This window comes from Hemicordylus capensis, chromosome 1, assembly GCF_027244095.1.
Source record: "Hemicordylus capensis ecotype Gifberg chromosome 1, rHemCap1.1.pri, whole genome shotgun sequence".
Classification (NCBI taxonomy): domain Eukaryota; kingdom Metazoa; phylum Chordata; class Lepidosauria; order Squamata; family Cordylidae; genus Hemicordylus; species Hemicordylus capensis.
The window spans coordinates 328,763,178-328,777,547 of record NC_069657.1 but is presented as its reverse complement, the minus strand read 5'-3'; the positions used below and the strand labels follow the sequence as shown (position 1 = coordinate 328,777,547).

Sequence of the window (14,370 nt, the reverse complement as noted above, 5' to 3'; positions counted from 1 at the left end):
AGTTCCTTCCATATGCAGGGAGGACAGTTGTGTTGTGTGTAATATCCAGACTGCTCCTTAGAATGTCTTGCAACTTTATCGCATGTAATTTGCCCAGCTTTGGGGATCTCTGCCCTGAGTTATGTAAACTGCCATGAAACTTTGTTTTTGGCAGTACAGAAAAATGCTAAATAAATAAACAAAATAGACAAATGCTGCAAATGCAAAAGATCAAGTCTCTCTCTTTTTTCAAAAAGGAAAAACTTGTAAGATTTTCAGATGAGAGAGAATATTTGTTGTTCAGTGAGCCCAAATAGCAATCTGTTACCAACTTCTGCAAACACTCCCCCGTTTTTAAATTTGTATTTCATAGTTAGGTCCTACATTTTTATGGTTGATGTTGGCTGACATCCACACTATTGTTGCACACACCAAATAATGTTTTCCATGTGCAAGGTGGGGGATGACTGATTTTTGCCAATCCCCACTTGCGTCTGCAGCTCTCTGTGCCTCAAAAAAAAAAAAAAAAAATCTATCCCTGAGGTGGGCTGGTTTTTGGAAAGTGCAGGCTCTTGGGTGCTTCCTGCCTTCCTGCCTCAGAGTTCCACTGAGCAGAGAGGCTGCAGTGAGCACTATCCCCAAATTGCCTTCCCTACACGCCCCCCCACTGCCGCCAAGATGTCTATGCTTATAAAAATATCAACAAAACATCCAATTTCTCATCTGTCTTTCAGGTAACCCTCACAGCAGATACAGACTGTCGATATGTGGCCTGGAGGAGAAAAAAATTGTATTTACTCTTTGCTAAACACCGATTCATCTCACGTTTATTTTCAGTTCTGGTTGGGAGTGACATTGCTGATAAGCTCTATGCTTTGAATGAGAGAGTAAGCCTGGGGAAAGGATATCGGTATGACATCCGCTTACCTAACTTCTACCATGTGTCCATCCCAGAGACACCCAAAAGACAACCTGCAGAGCAGTTACAGAAACATTTGGGACAAACATTAGCTGATATTATGAACTGCAACTCTACTACAAAATGACAAATTTTTGCCTTTATTGCTCCCAGAATTAAGCACAGAAAAAACATTAAGCTGGCATCATAAAAATCAAACTGAAGATTTTCATAAAGGAAGCTTACAAAAACAAAACCCCATTATTTTATTTTATTTTGTTTTATTTTGCAGCCGGGGAATGGGGGGATCAAGTTTGGCTCCTTTCACTGTTTTTAGAACCAGTAGGATTGTGCACATCTTGACAGATTGTGTATTATGATTAGTTTATATTGACTCCTGCTCATCTTATTACTTTGGGAGTGGGGGAAGAGTAGACAGATATGAATCATTATTGGATAAAGCTTTGTTGTAATTGTGGTGCCTTGTGTATTGTTTTCAAAAATGACATTTACACAGAGCTCTTCTTCATTGAGATCTCCCTGTCGTCATGCATTATGCAAGCAGTTTTATCTTGGGGGGGGGGAAAGCAACAAGCAAACTATCTTCAAATAGTAACCTTGACTCACTTGTTACTTACAAAGCATAAATTTGGTCTTCTCAGTGTTCAGTGTCTTACAGAAGTTAGCACTTGGAACAGAGTAAACACAAACCATAAAGTGTGGAAGAAGGCTAGCAGGGATGTCTTTCTTGCATGCATTTATAAAATGCATTCATAAAAGGATGTCTTTAGATCTCTCTCAGGCTATATGAACAGAGGTGCCATACATGAAAATGAAAGGCAATAATGTAATCACTTTGCAGTCATAGTGTATACAAGTCACTTTTACGGATGTACTGTAGCAGGGAAATCTTTTCATGATTCTGATAGAAAATGGGGCAACATATTTTGCCTGTAAATTGACTGGTTTTAAGAGCAAAATGATAGACATTTTAATAGAGGCACTACTGTATCTTTAATAGTCTCAGAAAAGAAGCATTAAGGGTAGCCCAGCCTGAGTTAGGCTGCATGTGTGGAGCACCAAAATCAAGACCAATCCCAGTGCTGCCCCTGCACCAAGCCTGAGTTTTTAACCTGGTGTCTCGCTGAGGTTAAGCAGACCTATGGTTAAGTGGACCCCAGCGAAGTTCTCTTAACCTCGGCTGGCAATTATCTGGGTGATCGCTGCCAGGTTAAACGGCTTCTCCCTAGCCTGCCGCCATTTCTGGCAGCGAGCCGGGGCGGAGGAGCGTGTGGCAGCTGCTCTAACAGGAGCAGTTGCCATACTCGTGCCCTGGAGCACACTGGGATGTGGGAGGGGGAAAGTACACCCGCTCCCAGCATCTCCCTTTGCCACACCGCCACTCATGTGCGTTAGGGGCATGCATGGAACTGGCTGGCCGTTGTTCATGAGGTCAGGTCATTATATGAAGTACTTTTATACTGTCAGGGTTGAATGCACTCCTCTTTCATTGTTATGGTGTAAAGTGAAGCCACTTTGGAAAAATGGCAGTGGGCGGATGTCTTGAATAGGCCATGCTCTTCATACTGCATAGCTGAATGAAGTGCCAAGTCCTTCCAGATTGGCTTGCTGACATAAGAGGAGAGCCTGCTGCCTAAGAAATACAAAGTCCCCCTTGGGCATGCAGAAGTAGTGTTTCACTTTGGAACCTGCCTAACCTTTTAAAATACATCTAGTTTTATTTATATTGTTTTACCTCTGAAAATCAGAGGGGGAAATGATACCACAAGAGTTTATAACAATGAAAATACATGAAAATCACATACATGTATACATTATGTATGAAATGGCTTAATTTATGTTACGACATTAGATAATACCCTGCAGATATTAACGGCTGGATTATTCTCACTCTTTAGAAGTGAAGTTACATAGGTTTCCTAGACTTTCTATCCTTTCATATATGCCAAAATGCATTACTTCATTATTTTCTTATGAAACAGATTTTTTCTAAAGCAGTGCTGTTGGGGTTTTGCCTTTTAGAAATAATCTTACTGTGTAAGAGAAATGTCCTCATTTCTATAACCATGTTATAAGTCTGAAACTACTTCCTGAATGGTTTTTCAAGGTTTGACTTTATAAACTTTTGAATATCCATAAGCCAAGATTCTGGTCATTCTGAAATGAAAGGGTACTCCTTTCTGGATTTACCTGGCTAATGATTTTGAATTACACCTTTTTTTTTAGTTTTGCAACAATGACATTTTAGCATTCCAAACTGTACCTTCATGCCTGCTGCTTGAAAACACAGTTATATTAAACGTTTATTTTAACCACACGCTAGTAGTTCTAGGATTCTTAGTTCAAACTCACTGTATCCGGCTGCAATTCAAAATTTGAGTAGAGGTGTAGGAGTGCTGGTTACATCACCATAACATTGGCATGAAAAAGCTTACTGGGTGGCAATCAAATCTTTGGCATAGTAACATGCTGTCAGTGGGCGGGGGGGGCTCTTTCTGTGAGCAGGAGAATTACACTTGCACTAGGGGTCCTTCCATTTATGGAAGACATTTGGATGCTCTGCTCCCCAAATGAATATGAGATAGATAGATAGATAGATAGATAGATAAAAACAGCTTTAAAAATAAATGTTCCAGGTTGAATTTTCTGTACCCAACTTATTTGGCCAGTCTTATACTTTATACATTTTAGAATATCATGTTTTTAGTAAGAATTGCACCCTACCGCTGCTAATGCTGCGGTGACGTGATTTGAGGCACATTATGATAGGCCAGCTTATAGGTTTGATTTTCCCCACCCCTCACACTGTTGAGAGGGGCAGAGATTTGGTTCCTCATTGTGGTTCATTTGTTTTACAACTTGTAAGGGAGCAGTTGCATGTTTGTTTTCTGGTTTCTGTGTTTTCTTCAGCATTCTCTCGAGGTCCAGTATGGCCCTGAAACAATGTTCTGTGCCGTCCACTCCATCCTCATTAGAAGGTGGTTCGGAGGAGTCACATCTTCAGGTCTTGCTTGTGGACATCTGTGAGCATCTGCAGCATTTGGAGAGAAGACTGGGGCCCAAGGATCCTAGCGCCCAAGGGTGTGGGGCTGATACGGCTTATCTGACTTCAGTAGGCTCTGACTCTGTCGAGCCTTTGGGGGAGGTTTCAGGGGTCACTTTAGCAGCATTTAGTGCCCTTTGCTCCTGTTTGTATACTCTTGAGAAGCATTCATCCAGTGGTCAAGCTTTGTTTTTTGCTCTCTCCCCACAGGCTGCCTCAATGAGTAGAGCCTGTCCTCAGCCAGCTGGCCCGTCCAAACCCTTACCCATTGTTTTTCCCATTTGGGATTATTCTGCCTGGAACAAGGTAGTGAGGGAACATGGGCTCTGCATGAACTTTCTGTTGGGTGCGGCTCCACATGCTGTGGTGCGCCCAGGCCTTTTTGGGCCTTTAGCGGCCTACGTGGCGGTGCCAGTTGTCTGTCCTCAACCAGGAGTGTTTTCCTCCCAGGTCTCGGGCTGCCCATGGAGACAAGCACCTCAAGTGCCAGCTGTTCCTCAACAGGCGACTGTGGCAGTTACTGGCCCAGGAGACAGTGATGGCTTTGCAGCGGCCTCAGTGAGCAATGTAGCCACCCTCTCTAGAGAGGTAGGTTCTCCATCTCTCTGCAAGCTCATTGATTTGGGGAGTACCTCATCTGCTGTGGTCTCGATTGGAAGCTTCCAACAACACTCGTGTTGAGGCCCTTGTTTTGAGAGCCTTTGGTCACAGGTTGGTGCTTGTGGGAAACGGTCCCACTCCACTGTGTGGCCCCCAACCGAAAGCAGTTAATTGCCAGGTGATTATGCCCTCAGTGGAGACACTCGTACTAGAACTTGAAAGGTGAGCAAAAACATTTGCCAGTAGAACTGGAATTCCAACAGACAAGTTTTTCCATATCCCAAGAAGCAGCATCTTTTCCCGCCTCTGCCTTCCAATAGCAACCCCTAGTGGAGCCTGTTGCCAAAAGATAGTCTCTATTGGGACATTTGCCCGAGCAAGCCCAATCAAAGGATGTTACATGAGACCATAACTCAGGGGTGCTCAACTTCAGCCCTCCTGCAGATGTTGGCCTACAACTCCCATAATCTCTGGCTATTGGCCACTGTGGCTGGGAATTATGGGAGTTGTAGTCCAAAAACAGCTAGGCGGCCCAAGTTGAGCAGGCCTGCCATAACTCATCTTTTCTGTCCCAAGTATGTTGGAAGCAAGCAGAGGAGGAGGGAGGTGTGGGGTTTGGGATCTGGGGGAAGAAAGGAGGGGAAAGCAAAGTTTTCTCCCTACCTGTTTCTCTCCAGTAGGTGAGGGGATGGAAAAAGCAAGCATGGGCAGGGGCAAAGAACTGTCCACACTGCAAAATGCTACAATGAATAAAATGTGGGGTAAGGCTTCCTACAACGGAAAAAAGTAGCGACTTTCCTGCAGCAAATTTACAACATTGTAGGGCAAAATGCATCATTAAAATTTGAATCAAGGCATGGGAAATGTGAACGCACCCTGCTGGCATTGTAGCAACACTGATGTGGAAACACAGGCAATATGGAGGTTATGGTGTGAGTATGTTGCAGTATGTAATCTGGAAAATGCCCAGGAGTCGAAATAGACTTGCCGGCACACTTTAACTTTACCTTTAATAACTCTGTGGGATGAACAAATGCAAAGTCTGAAAAAGAGGTGACCAAGTATAATAGGGCACATTCTTTTAAATGGAGATGTGTCCCAGGTTTAATTGACAGGAAACATGAAGGAAGACAAGAAGAAAAGCTGTACGTAATAACATAAAAGCAAATCAAAGAGGAAAAGAACATGAGGCATATATGGATCTGAAAAGGCTTGTTGCAAAAGTGGAGAGTTGTCTATCTTTTATAGATTGAAGAAAGGTGTGTGTGAGAGAGAGAGGGAGAGATGTAAAAGGTGGAGATGGAAAACACCATTTAGTAATAACAGATTGATTACTTGCTCACTTGCTCTCAAAAAGAGGTTTCACAAGGGTTTAGCTTTTATGATAGAAAAAAGTAATAAATTCTATAAGGTAGACTCATTAACTTATTTTTTTCCAAGTGTTTTGTATTTAGATTCATAACAAATGCAGCATAATGGGGTCAAGATTTCAAAGTCAGCACTCTGCATGTGGGGATATTACTTTGCATCTTCTAGAGAGTTTCTGTTTCAGTTCTCTGAGCAAATTCTGTAAAACCTATAGCACATGTGTTGGTTTTTCTGTACAGGATGCTAAGAGTTAAACCAATGAAACAATTTTTAATTGTTTTAAATAATGTACACTTTATGTGTAAATTATTTGGATAATTGATCCAGTGACACAAAAACATATGTCCTATATTCAGCCATGCTTTCATTGCAATTTTTCTACATTAAGGAGTTAATGGACAAGAACATGCATATCATATTTTAGCCTCTTATAATAATAAATACAAATACAACAGTGTGTATGAGAAAATAAGCATTAAACCATCATATGAAGTGCCAGCTTCTCTAAATTCAAGTAGAACTTTAATGGCTGACATCCAGAAAGACAAACTGCGTACAAGAGCAAAGCTGTGCTAGCGCAAGATGGTGATTTAGTTGTGCTAAAAAATAGGAATTTTCAGAATTGTGCTATAGCGCTCTTACACAAATGTCCCTGTTAAAATGAAAGATGTGTGCCACATTTGCACAACACGAGTCTGGAGAGTTTGCTCTTGACTTTGCTCCAGACTTAATAAGAGGCTCTTCTCATGATCAGTGAGAAGAGCCTGGACAGGGTTTGCGGGGAGAGCGGGCTAAGCCGCAGATGGAGCCGGGGGGGATCGGGGGCCACGTGGCCCCCAGAAGCGCCAGCATTCCCTACGCATTTGCGCAGGACATGCTGGAGAGACCCCCGAGCCTGGAGGCTGCTTTTAAGCCTCCCAGTCCGGGGTCTACTTGTGAGTTGCCACAGTGCGGAGCCATGCTGCAGCAACTCACAATCATAGAGCCAGGGTTAGCAGAGCACTCGCTCTGCTAACCTGGGCTAAGGGGAGGGTTACTTAAGCGAGTTGACCGCTTGGAGGCCACCAGTTTCACCTGCGAGCCCGGTGGTTCTCACGGTCAGGCGAAATCGGGCCAGGCTCCCCTAGCCCGATTTTGCCTGGTCGTGGGAATAGCCTCAGTGTCTTATGCACACTCCAGAGTTAGTGCAAAGCTGATGTGCTAACTCCAGAATTAGTGCAACAGCTTTGCACTAGCACATACATCCTGCATGCAGTTTGTTGCTCTGGATATCAGCCAGTGTCTTCAGTGCCACAATTTGAATGCATAAGAGTTTGCAAGATGAATTAAGATTAAAGGCCACCTAATGGTGCAACAGGGAAATTACTTGATTATCAAGCCAGAGGTTGGGGGTCGAATCCTCACTGGTATGTTTCCCAAACACCTATATCGGGCAGCAGCAATATAGGAAGATGCTGGAAGACGTCTCGGACTGTGCGGGAAGAGGCAATGGTAAATTCCTCTTGCATTCTACCAAAGACAACCACAGGACTTTGTGGTCGCCAGGAGCCAAAACCAACTCGATGGCACACGTTACCTTTTACTTTACCTTAGCTCAGCTCACCAGCATACAAAGCCTCACATAATATCAGTAAGAAACTTTAGGACTGGAGAGGGAGCAGTGTCTCTAATGTTATGCTTTTGTGGGACTAGGACTTTGCCTCTGCTACTCTTATCACACTCGTGACACTGTTTGACGTACTTCACGGCCAGCTACAAGCAGGAAACTGGATCTCCTTTGCATCCTTTGTGTCCTTACAGTTATCCCATCTTCTTAAGCCGGCTCCATTTTGGGGAACTGAACAGCTGAAAGTAGATACAAACATCTCCTTCACTTTGTGCTGAGGAGAAGGATCTCCTTGATGGTGAACAGGGAAATGAGACCGTTTCCCAAATGTAATGTGCAGCAAAGCCCGTCCAAAAATAGCACAAGCTTCTATTTTCTCTCTCCCATTGATGAAATCAATGAGTCTTAAAAATGCCTATCTTTGGCTGTACTGAAACGTATCATTACAGCATGTAAATACTTGATGAGCTGTACATATTTGATAGGATTGAAACTAGACAAGATGGTTTTGTCCCAGTCATAGTGTTGTGTTTCCTAATAGGTTCTTTTAGTTAGCATCTGAGATAATTATGACGCCTCAGATAGATTACAATTCTTCAGAAAGTAACGTGTGCAAAAGTTGCATTTATTCTTTTGGAAATCACGTATGAATAACGGCCAGATTCTTGAATTGTTAATGTGTGCATGTGTCCAGGTTTCAGACTGGGTGCTTTCTCAGCCAGAACTTGAAATGCCGGAGATTGAACCCAGGACCTTCTGCATGCCAAGTAGATGCTCTGCCACTGAGCTATGGGCCCATCCTCATCTTGCTTGGGGAAGGACTGTCACTCAGTGGAAGAGCTTCTGCACACTGAGGCCCCAGGTGGTCCAGTCCTTGGCTAATGCAGGTAGGGCTGCTGGGAAATCTCCTCCTGAATCTCTGGAGTGCCACTGCCAGTCAGTGTGGACCATACTGAGCTAGATCACCAGTGGTGTGAAGGCAGCTTCCTCTGTACATTATGAAAATTGCTCTTTTATGAAGACTAAATATGATGTGAAGATAATTTGTTGGACTTTGCTTTCTGAACTTTCTGAAAGGTTGTAATCCATCTGAAATGTCATAATTATGGCCATGTGTATGTACACAAAACTTTGACACATAATGACGAATGTCTTTAAAACTAAAATTTTAAAATGCTAAAATTGAGAGCCAGCATCGTGTAGTGGTTACAGTGTTGGACCAGAACTGGGGAGACCTGAATTCAAATCCCTTTTTGGCTATCAGAATCTCTGGGTGACTCTGGGCTAGTCACTTATTTCCTGATCCTACCTTGCCTCACAGGGTTGTTGTGGGGGATAAACATAACCATGTAGACCACTCTAGGTGTCTTGGAAGAAGAGTGGGATATAAACATAAATAATAATGAAATAAAAAGTGCTGTGGCTCAAGCCTGCAAAAAAGACATACAGTATGTGCTGACCTGGACTATTTACCGCATATTATGACCATTATCAGCAGGATCTCTGAGCATTGCTAACCAACAACACTAACAGATCATGCCTGTATTGTTTATTAAGAAGTAGGTCCCCACTTAATTTAGTGGGATTTACTCCCAAACAACTGTACATACAACTGTAGCCTTAGATCCAATTGAGTACAGGGGAGATAACTTCTGAGTAAACATGCATAGGACTGGGCTGTTAGACTACAATCTGATGCTCATTTACTTCTTATTGAAATCAAGAGGACTTGCTTCTAAATAAGCATGCTTAGGACCACACCATTAGGCTGCCAGGCTAGGCACACTGAATAAATTCTATTGAACACAGTGACACTTACTGTTGAGGTTATGTGCTGAGGTTCATAGTGACACTTATTTCTCATATTATGTACCATCTGATATACGTATCTCTAGGCAGTGTACATAATCCAAAATACAGAACAGAAACAAAACACTTTCACAGAATAAAAATAATTAAACAATTTAAAATTAATTTCAGTTTAAAAAGCCTGAGAAAACAGGTGTGTCTTAAGGGCTTTAAAAAAACAAACCCAGAGATGGAAAAGCTCTTATTTCACTAGGGAGTGCATTCCAAAGCCTTGGGGCAGCAGCCACAGAGAAGGCCTGGTCCCGAGTCACCACCAGACAAGCTGTCAGCAACCATAACCAGACCTCCCCAGATGATCTTAATAGGTGGCAGGGTTAATGACAAAAGAGGCACTTTCTTAAGTACCCTGGACCCAAATATGCACAGGATCAGGCTGTTATGGATTACAGGGAAATACTTGGAATTGGTGTTGGAAAAGCACTTTGAACATGCTCAGATATGCTCTCTTTTAATATCACATCACAGATTTTGGAACCAAGTCCTGGCATTCAATTGAGCCCTGCAGAGTCCTGCCCTCATGCAAGCTTTGGTATGCAGTTTGGGATACTGCTTTATGCCACTCTAATGTCCCCATTGACTTAACGAACAATGGCATGGCAGTATACTCAACCACATGTCTGTATGTGTGGGTGTGTATGTAAATAAACTCTCTAACCCAGCAGCTAGATAATGGGTCGAATTAGACATGAGGTGACCTGTGCTTCCTTTCCAGAGTCCCAGCTGCCCACCAGTCTCCTGCTACTATGTTGGATGTGGATTTTTGCTGTGATCAGCAACATTTAGATCAGTTCTGTGTTATATATTTAGTAGGAGGCCGGAGCTCTCACTTCTGCAAGGAGGCAGGCTTAGCAACGTATTGCGGAAGAAATCAGAAAATACACTGGGTCGTACAGCATCTGGAACCAGTCCAAGGTCCAGCATAAATCCACAGACCAATGGTTAAAAAGCTCACTGCTCTCTTTGGATTATTCTGGTGTTTGGCCAGAAGCTGAACACAGAGTGTCATGCCATTAAAAGAGCAGAAACATTTCAGTCTAGCACAGAGGGAAATGAACTGGGATGTGATTTGTGTTCTCTGATGTACATTCATAAAAGTGTAAGACAGTTAATTTAAAATGAAGAGAACATGGTCACATGCTGAATGCTGCCTGCAGATAAATGGAAGCTGGGGCTCTGAAGAAAGTTATATGGCTCCAGAAAAATGTTGGAAGAACCCTGCTGGTTTAAAAAAATGAAGAGGAGGCTATTGAGAAACAAATTTAATATACAGTCTGTACACTAGTGGCCTGTTAGAGAATGGAAATATGTTCCTTCCTAAATTGTGGGAGATTGCGGAAATGGGAATATAATTCAGGCAACAGTGTCACTAGGTAAAAAGTGAGGTTGATAATAATAAATATATTTGCTTGGATTTGCACTAATATTTCTGTATTGAGAAAAAGCACAAAAGCCCTCTTCACACATTATATTCAATGCATGTAAAGCAGTGCACTTTCTATCTGTCCCCTGCATTTGAGGGGGCCTGTACTCAGGTTTAAAGGAAAACATGTACAGTACATGTATACAGATACCTTAAGCACATAAAGCAGAATGTGTGGATAGGGCTGAAGTGTTGTGGTGCTCTGGCAAGCAAGAGTTTTGCAGCTTTTCAAAAACACGGTAGCCTCAGTGTCCATTACAGGATGCTGGGTTTTCTTTTCATCAAGACAACCCTGCTGCACATGGCCCAACTATGAAGCATACATCAAATAAACAAGTCTCATCCACCTAAAACAGAATTCGCTAAGGAAGCCAAAGTGTGGCTATAACAGTGTGATCCTATGCATATTTACTCCGAAGTAAGCCCCTCTGGAAGACTGGAAGATAGGAAGCTGCCTTCTACAGAGACAGACCACAGGTCCATCTAGCTCAATATTGTCTTCTCAGACTAGCAGCAACTTCTCCAAGGTTGTAGGCAGGAATCTCTCTCAGCCCTATCTTGGAGATGCTGCTAGGGAAGGAACTTGGAACCTTCTGCTCTTCCCAGAGCGGCTCCCTCCCCTGAGGGGAATATCTTACAGTGCTCACACTTCTAGCCTCCCATTCATATACAACCAGGGCAGACCCTGCTTAGCTAAGGGGACCAGTCATGCTTGCTATCACAAGACCAGCTCTCCACTATATTCAGTGGGGCTTACTCATTAGCAAGTGCATTTACAATTATGTGCATAATTGTAAATTAAGAGATGATGATGGCCATTTATTCAAATTTGCATCCTACCTTTCCTTCAATAGGCTCAGGGTGGCACACATGCATTTTACCCTCAAAACTCTGTAATGTAGATTAGGCTAGAGCAGGAGTTCCCAATCTTTTTTAACAAGTGTAGTCTTTCAGCTCAAGTAGCCCCACAGAGATCTTTTATGTATACATATACATAAAAGCATAGTTTTAGGAGGACAGGCTCACATGCACACCAAGTTACTCATAAGCAGCCTTACTGAAATTAATGGGACAAATTTACTTGTCCAGTTAATTTAAATGGGAGTACTCAGTACTAATTCTCCTGCCAGGCTGAGGGGAGGGGTATGCTGAGCTTCAGTACAAAGCCAGCCAGTCAGGAACAGAGGAAGGTCTTTACCCTTTTCCCTCCTTCCTCCCCTTTTGCAGTGGACACATTGCTGAGGACACATTGGTTTCAAGCCAGTGAGCCTCAGATAGCGAACAAATACCCGAGCTGCAGTGTGGGGAGGCAGGAGGGCTCTCAGTACCCTCTGGGAGCCCTTCAAGTACCCCTAGGGGTACTAGTAATTCCTGTTTGGAACCCCAGGGAGAGAGACCCAGGGTCACCGAGAGAGGTTCATGGCTTGGAGGCTGCAGAAGACCCATGTTAAGATCACAGGAACAGGAAGCTGCCTTATGCTGAATCAGACCATTGGACCATCTAGCTTAGTATTGTCTGCACTGACTCACAGGGGCGTAGCAAGGTTGGAGTTGGCCCAGAGACAAGATTGTAAAATCCACCCCCCGTCACTGAAGCTCAGCTCATGAAGGAAAGAAATCTTAAATGAGGCTGAATAGTGGTAACAAAAAGCATAGTAAAATTTATATATCCTATGTGCCACAATAGAACATCATCCTAAATTTTTTTTTAAAGGTTTTGTAAATTATGGACAATGTGAGACATGTAATGGTACTAGAGCAAGACTTGCTGTTCTGGTAGCTCCAGGTCTTAACACTCACGTCAGTTTCAGAAGATGAATACAACTGAAGGAGGCCTGGGCGGGTGCGTGGCTGGGGGAGTCAGTCATGTGACTTGCCTCTGGGGGGCCCCCCAAGGCAGTGGGCCCCCAGACAACTGTCTCCCCTTGCCCTATTATAGTTACGCCCCTGACTGACTGGCAACAGCTCTCCAGGGTTTCAGGCAGGAGTCTTTCCCAACCCTGCCTGGAGGTTTTACAGACAGGGCTCCCCCATTCTGCTCCTGATTGGAGTGTGCCAGTCCACATATTCAATGGATTTAACCTGACTTCCCCAAGGGCTATCAGGGACCAGGACAGAAAGGGCTGCCCCCCCCCCACCTGCCAAGGGAGGCTGTGAATTCTGACTTAGCCCAAGGTATGTCCAACTTAAAATAATCTTCTATTTCCAGTGGCCTTTGGGGAAAAACTTGATGTTTCTGCTAAGCTCCGAAGCTTGTCTCTGATGTGCGTAGGGGAGCAGCCGAGGGCTATGTGAATGCTCCACCTAATCCCCCGGATTAAACAGTCTCGAATCTGCTGCGAAATAGATTCACTCACTCCGATACCCCACAGCATTAAGCCCTGTCTGTAAAACCTCCTGGAGATTCCAGGAACCTGGTGGAACCTTTTGCATGCAAAGCAGACGATTTAAAAGTATCTGGGGGGTTGAGGGAGGATTGATTTGCAGTGCTGAAGGAAGGATTTTAAATTCTTTCTCCCCCGTGTTGTTTCATGACTCTTCCCTGCGAGCTGTTATTTGCCCTGCCTGAATAAACACACCTGTCCCCACAGGATCCCTGTCTGTTATTCTTTGTGGTTTCTCTCTGTGCAGTCACATTGGCTGACATACAGGGCAAGGATGCACTGGTGCAGCAAGAGAGCAGCAAAGTGACAATTTTTGACACCCTCCCCTTCCTGGGGATGCACTTTGTGCCACCCTAAAATATATCCCTGATAGCTGTGCAGCCCTCAGAGACATACTGTATTTTCAGGTGGCACAGAGTGTGGAAGGGGTGGGCATAAAAAACTGCAGCTTCCCACTGCACGGGGCAGTTCCTTAGGGAGTTGTGTTGGGCTGATCTCTCACTGCACTGATGCAAACTTGCTCTGTTGCTTACTGCTGGTATCTGTGGCTGCATGGACCAACTTTGACTACACACAGGTGATGACCACCTGAACGGCAGCAGTTACAGGTAAGCAACCTTGCTCCCTGCAACGCAAAGAGCAACTGTGAGGTGGGGGCTTGATTTTCAAAACCGAAACAAACATAAAAGATATGATTATGGATTTCTTTCTGTCTCAGTCTCATCATGAGAATCTGAGCTCTGGCCTCCCCAGCCAAGATACAACCATAAACCCACACACCACTGCACACTGCCTTCCCCCATTGCTAGGTAATAATAACCACTTCCTTCTCATATTTGGGATTACGAGTTAAGGCATCTAGGTCAGAGGATGCTATTTCCAGGCAAGTGGCGGACTCGACGCCTCACCGTTTACTCAGTGACACTTATTCTGAAACAATTTAGACGTGTCCATTTACAGTGAAACAGCTAGTGAAAGGAAATCACTCGGAACATGCTCAGAGGCACTGTGTTTTTTTATTCCCTTCTCTAGTGTTGAACCCTGCCACTTAGAGGGGGTTCCAATCCAGGGCCAAGCCTTGGCGACTGGAGTTTCTAAATGTCTTCTGACTACGATCCCTCTATGGAAGCCAAGAGGCCGCGGCGCCTGTGCCCCAGCCATCTGGCAGCGACGAAAGGGGAA

General features: G+C 43.9%; 1 protein-coding gene across 1 annotated transcript in view; it reads left to right on the top strand.

Moving 5' to 3' along the window:
• LOC128339088 (uncharacterized) overlaps positions 1-14,370 on the top strand; it is a 90,498-nt gene that overhangs the window by 31,633 nt on the left and 44,495 nt on the right. The window contains exon 4 of the mRNA XM_053282663.1: positions 714-1,020. Within this exon, the coding sequence (XP_053138638.1) occupies positions 714-1,020 (307 nt within the window). The remainder of the gene's footprint in view (positions 1-713; positions 1,021-14,370) is intronic.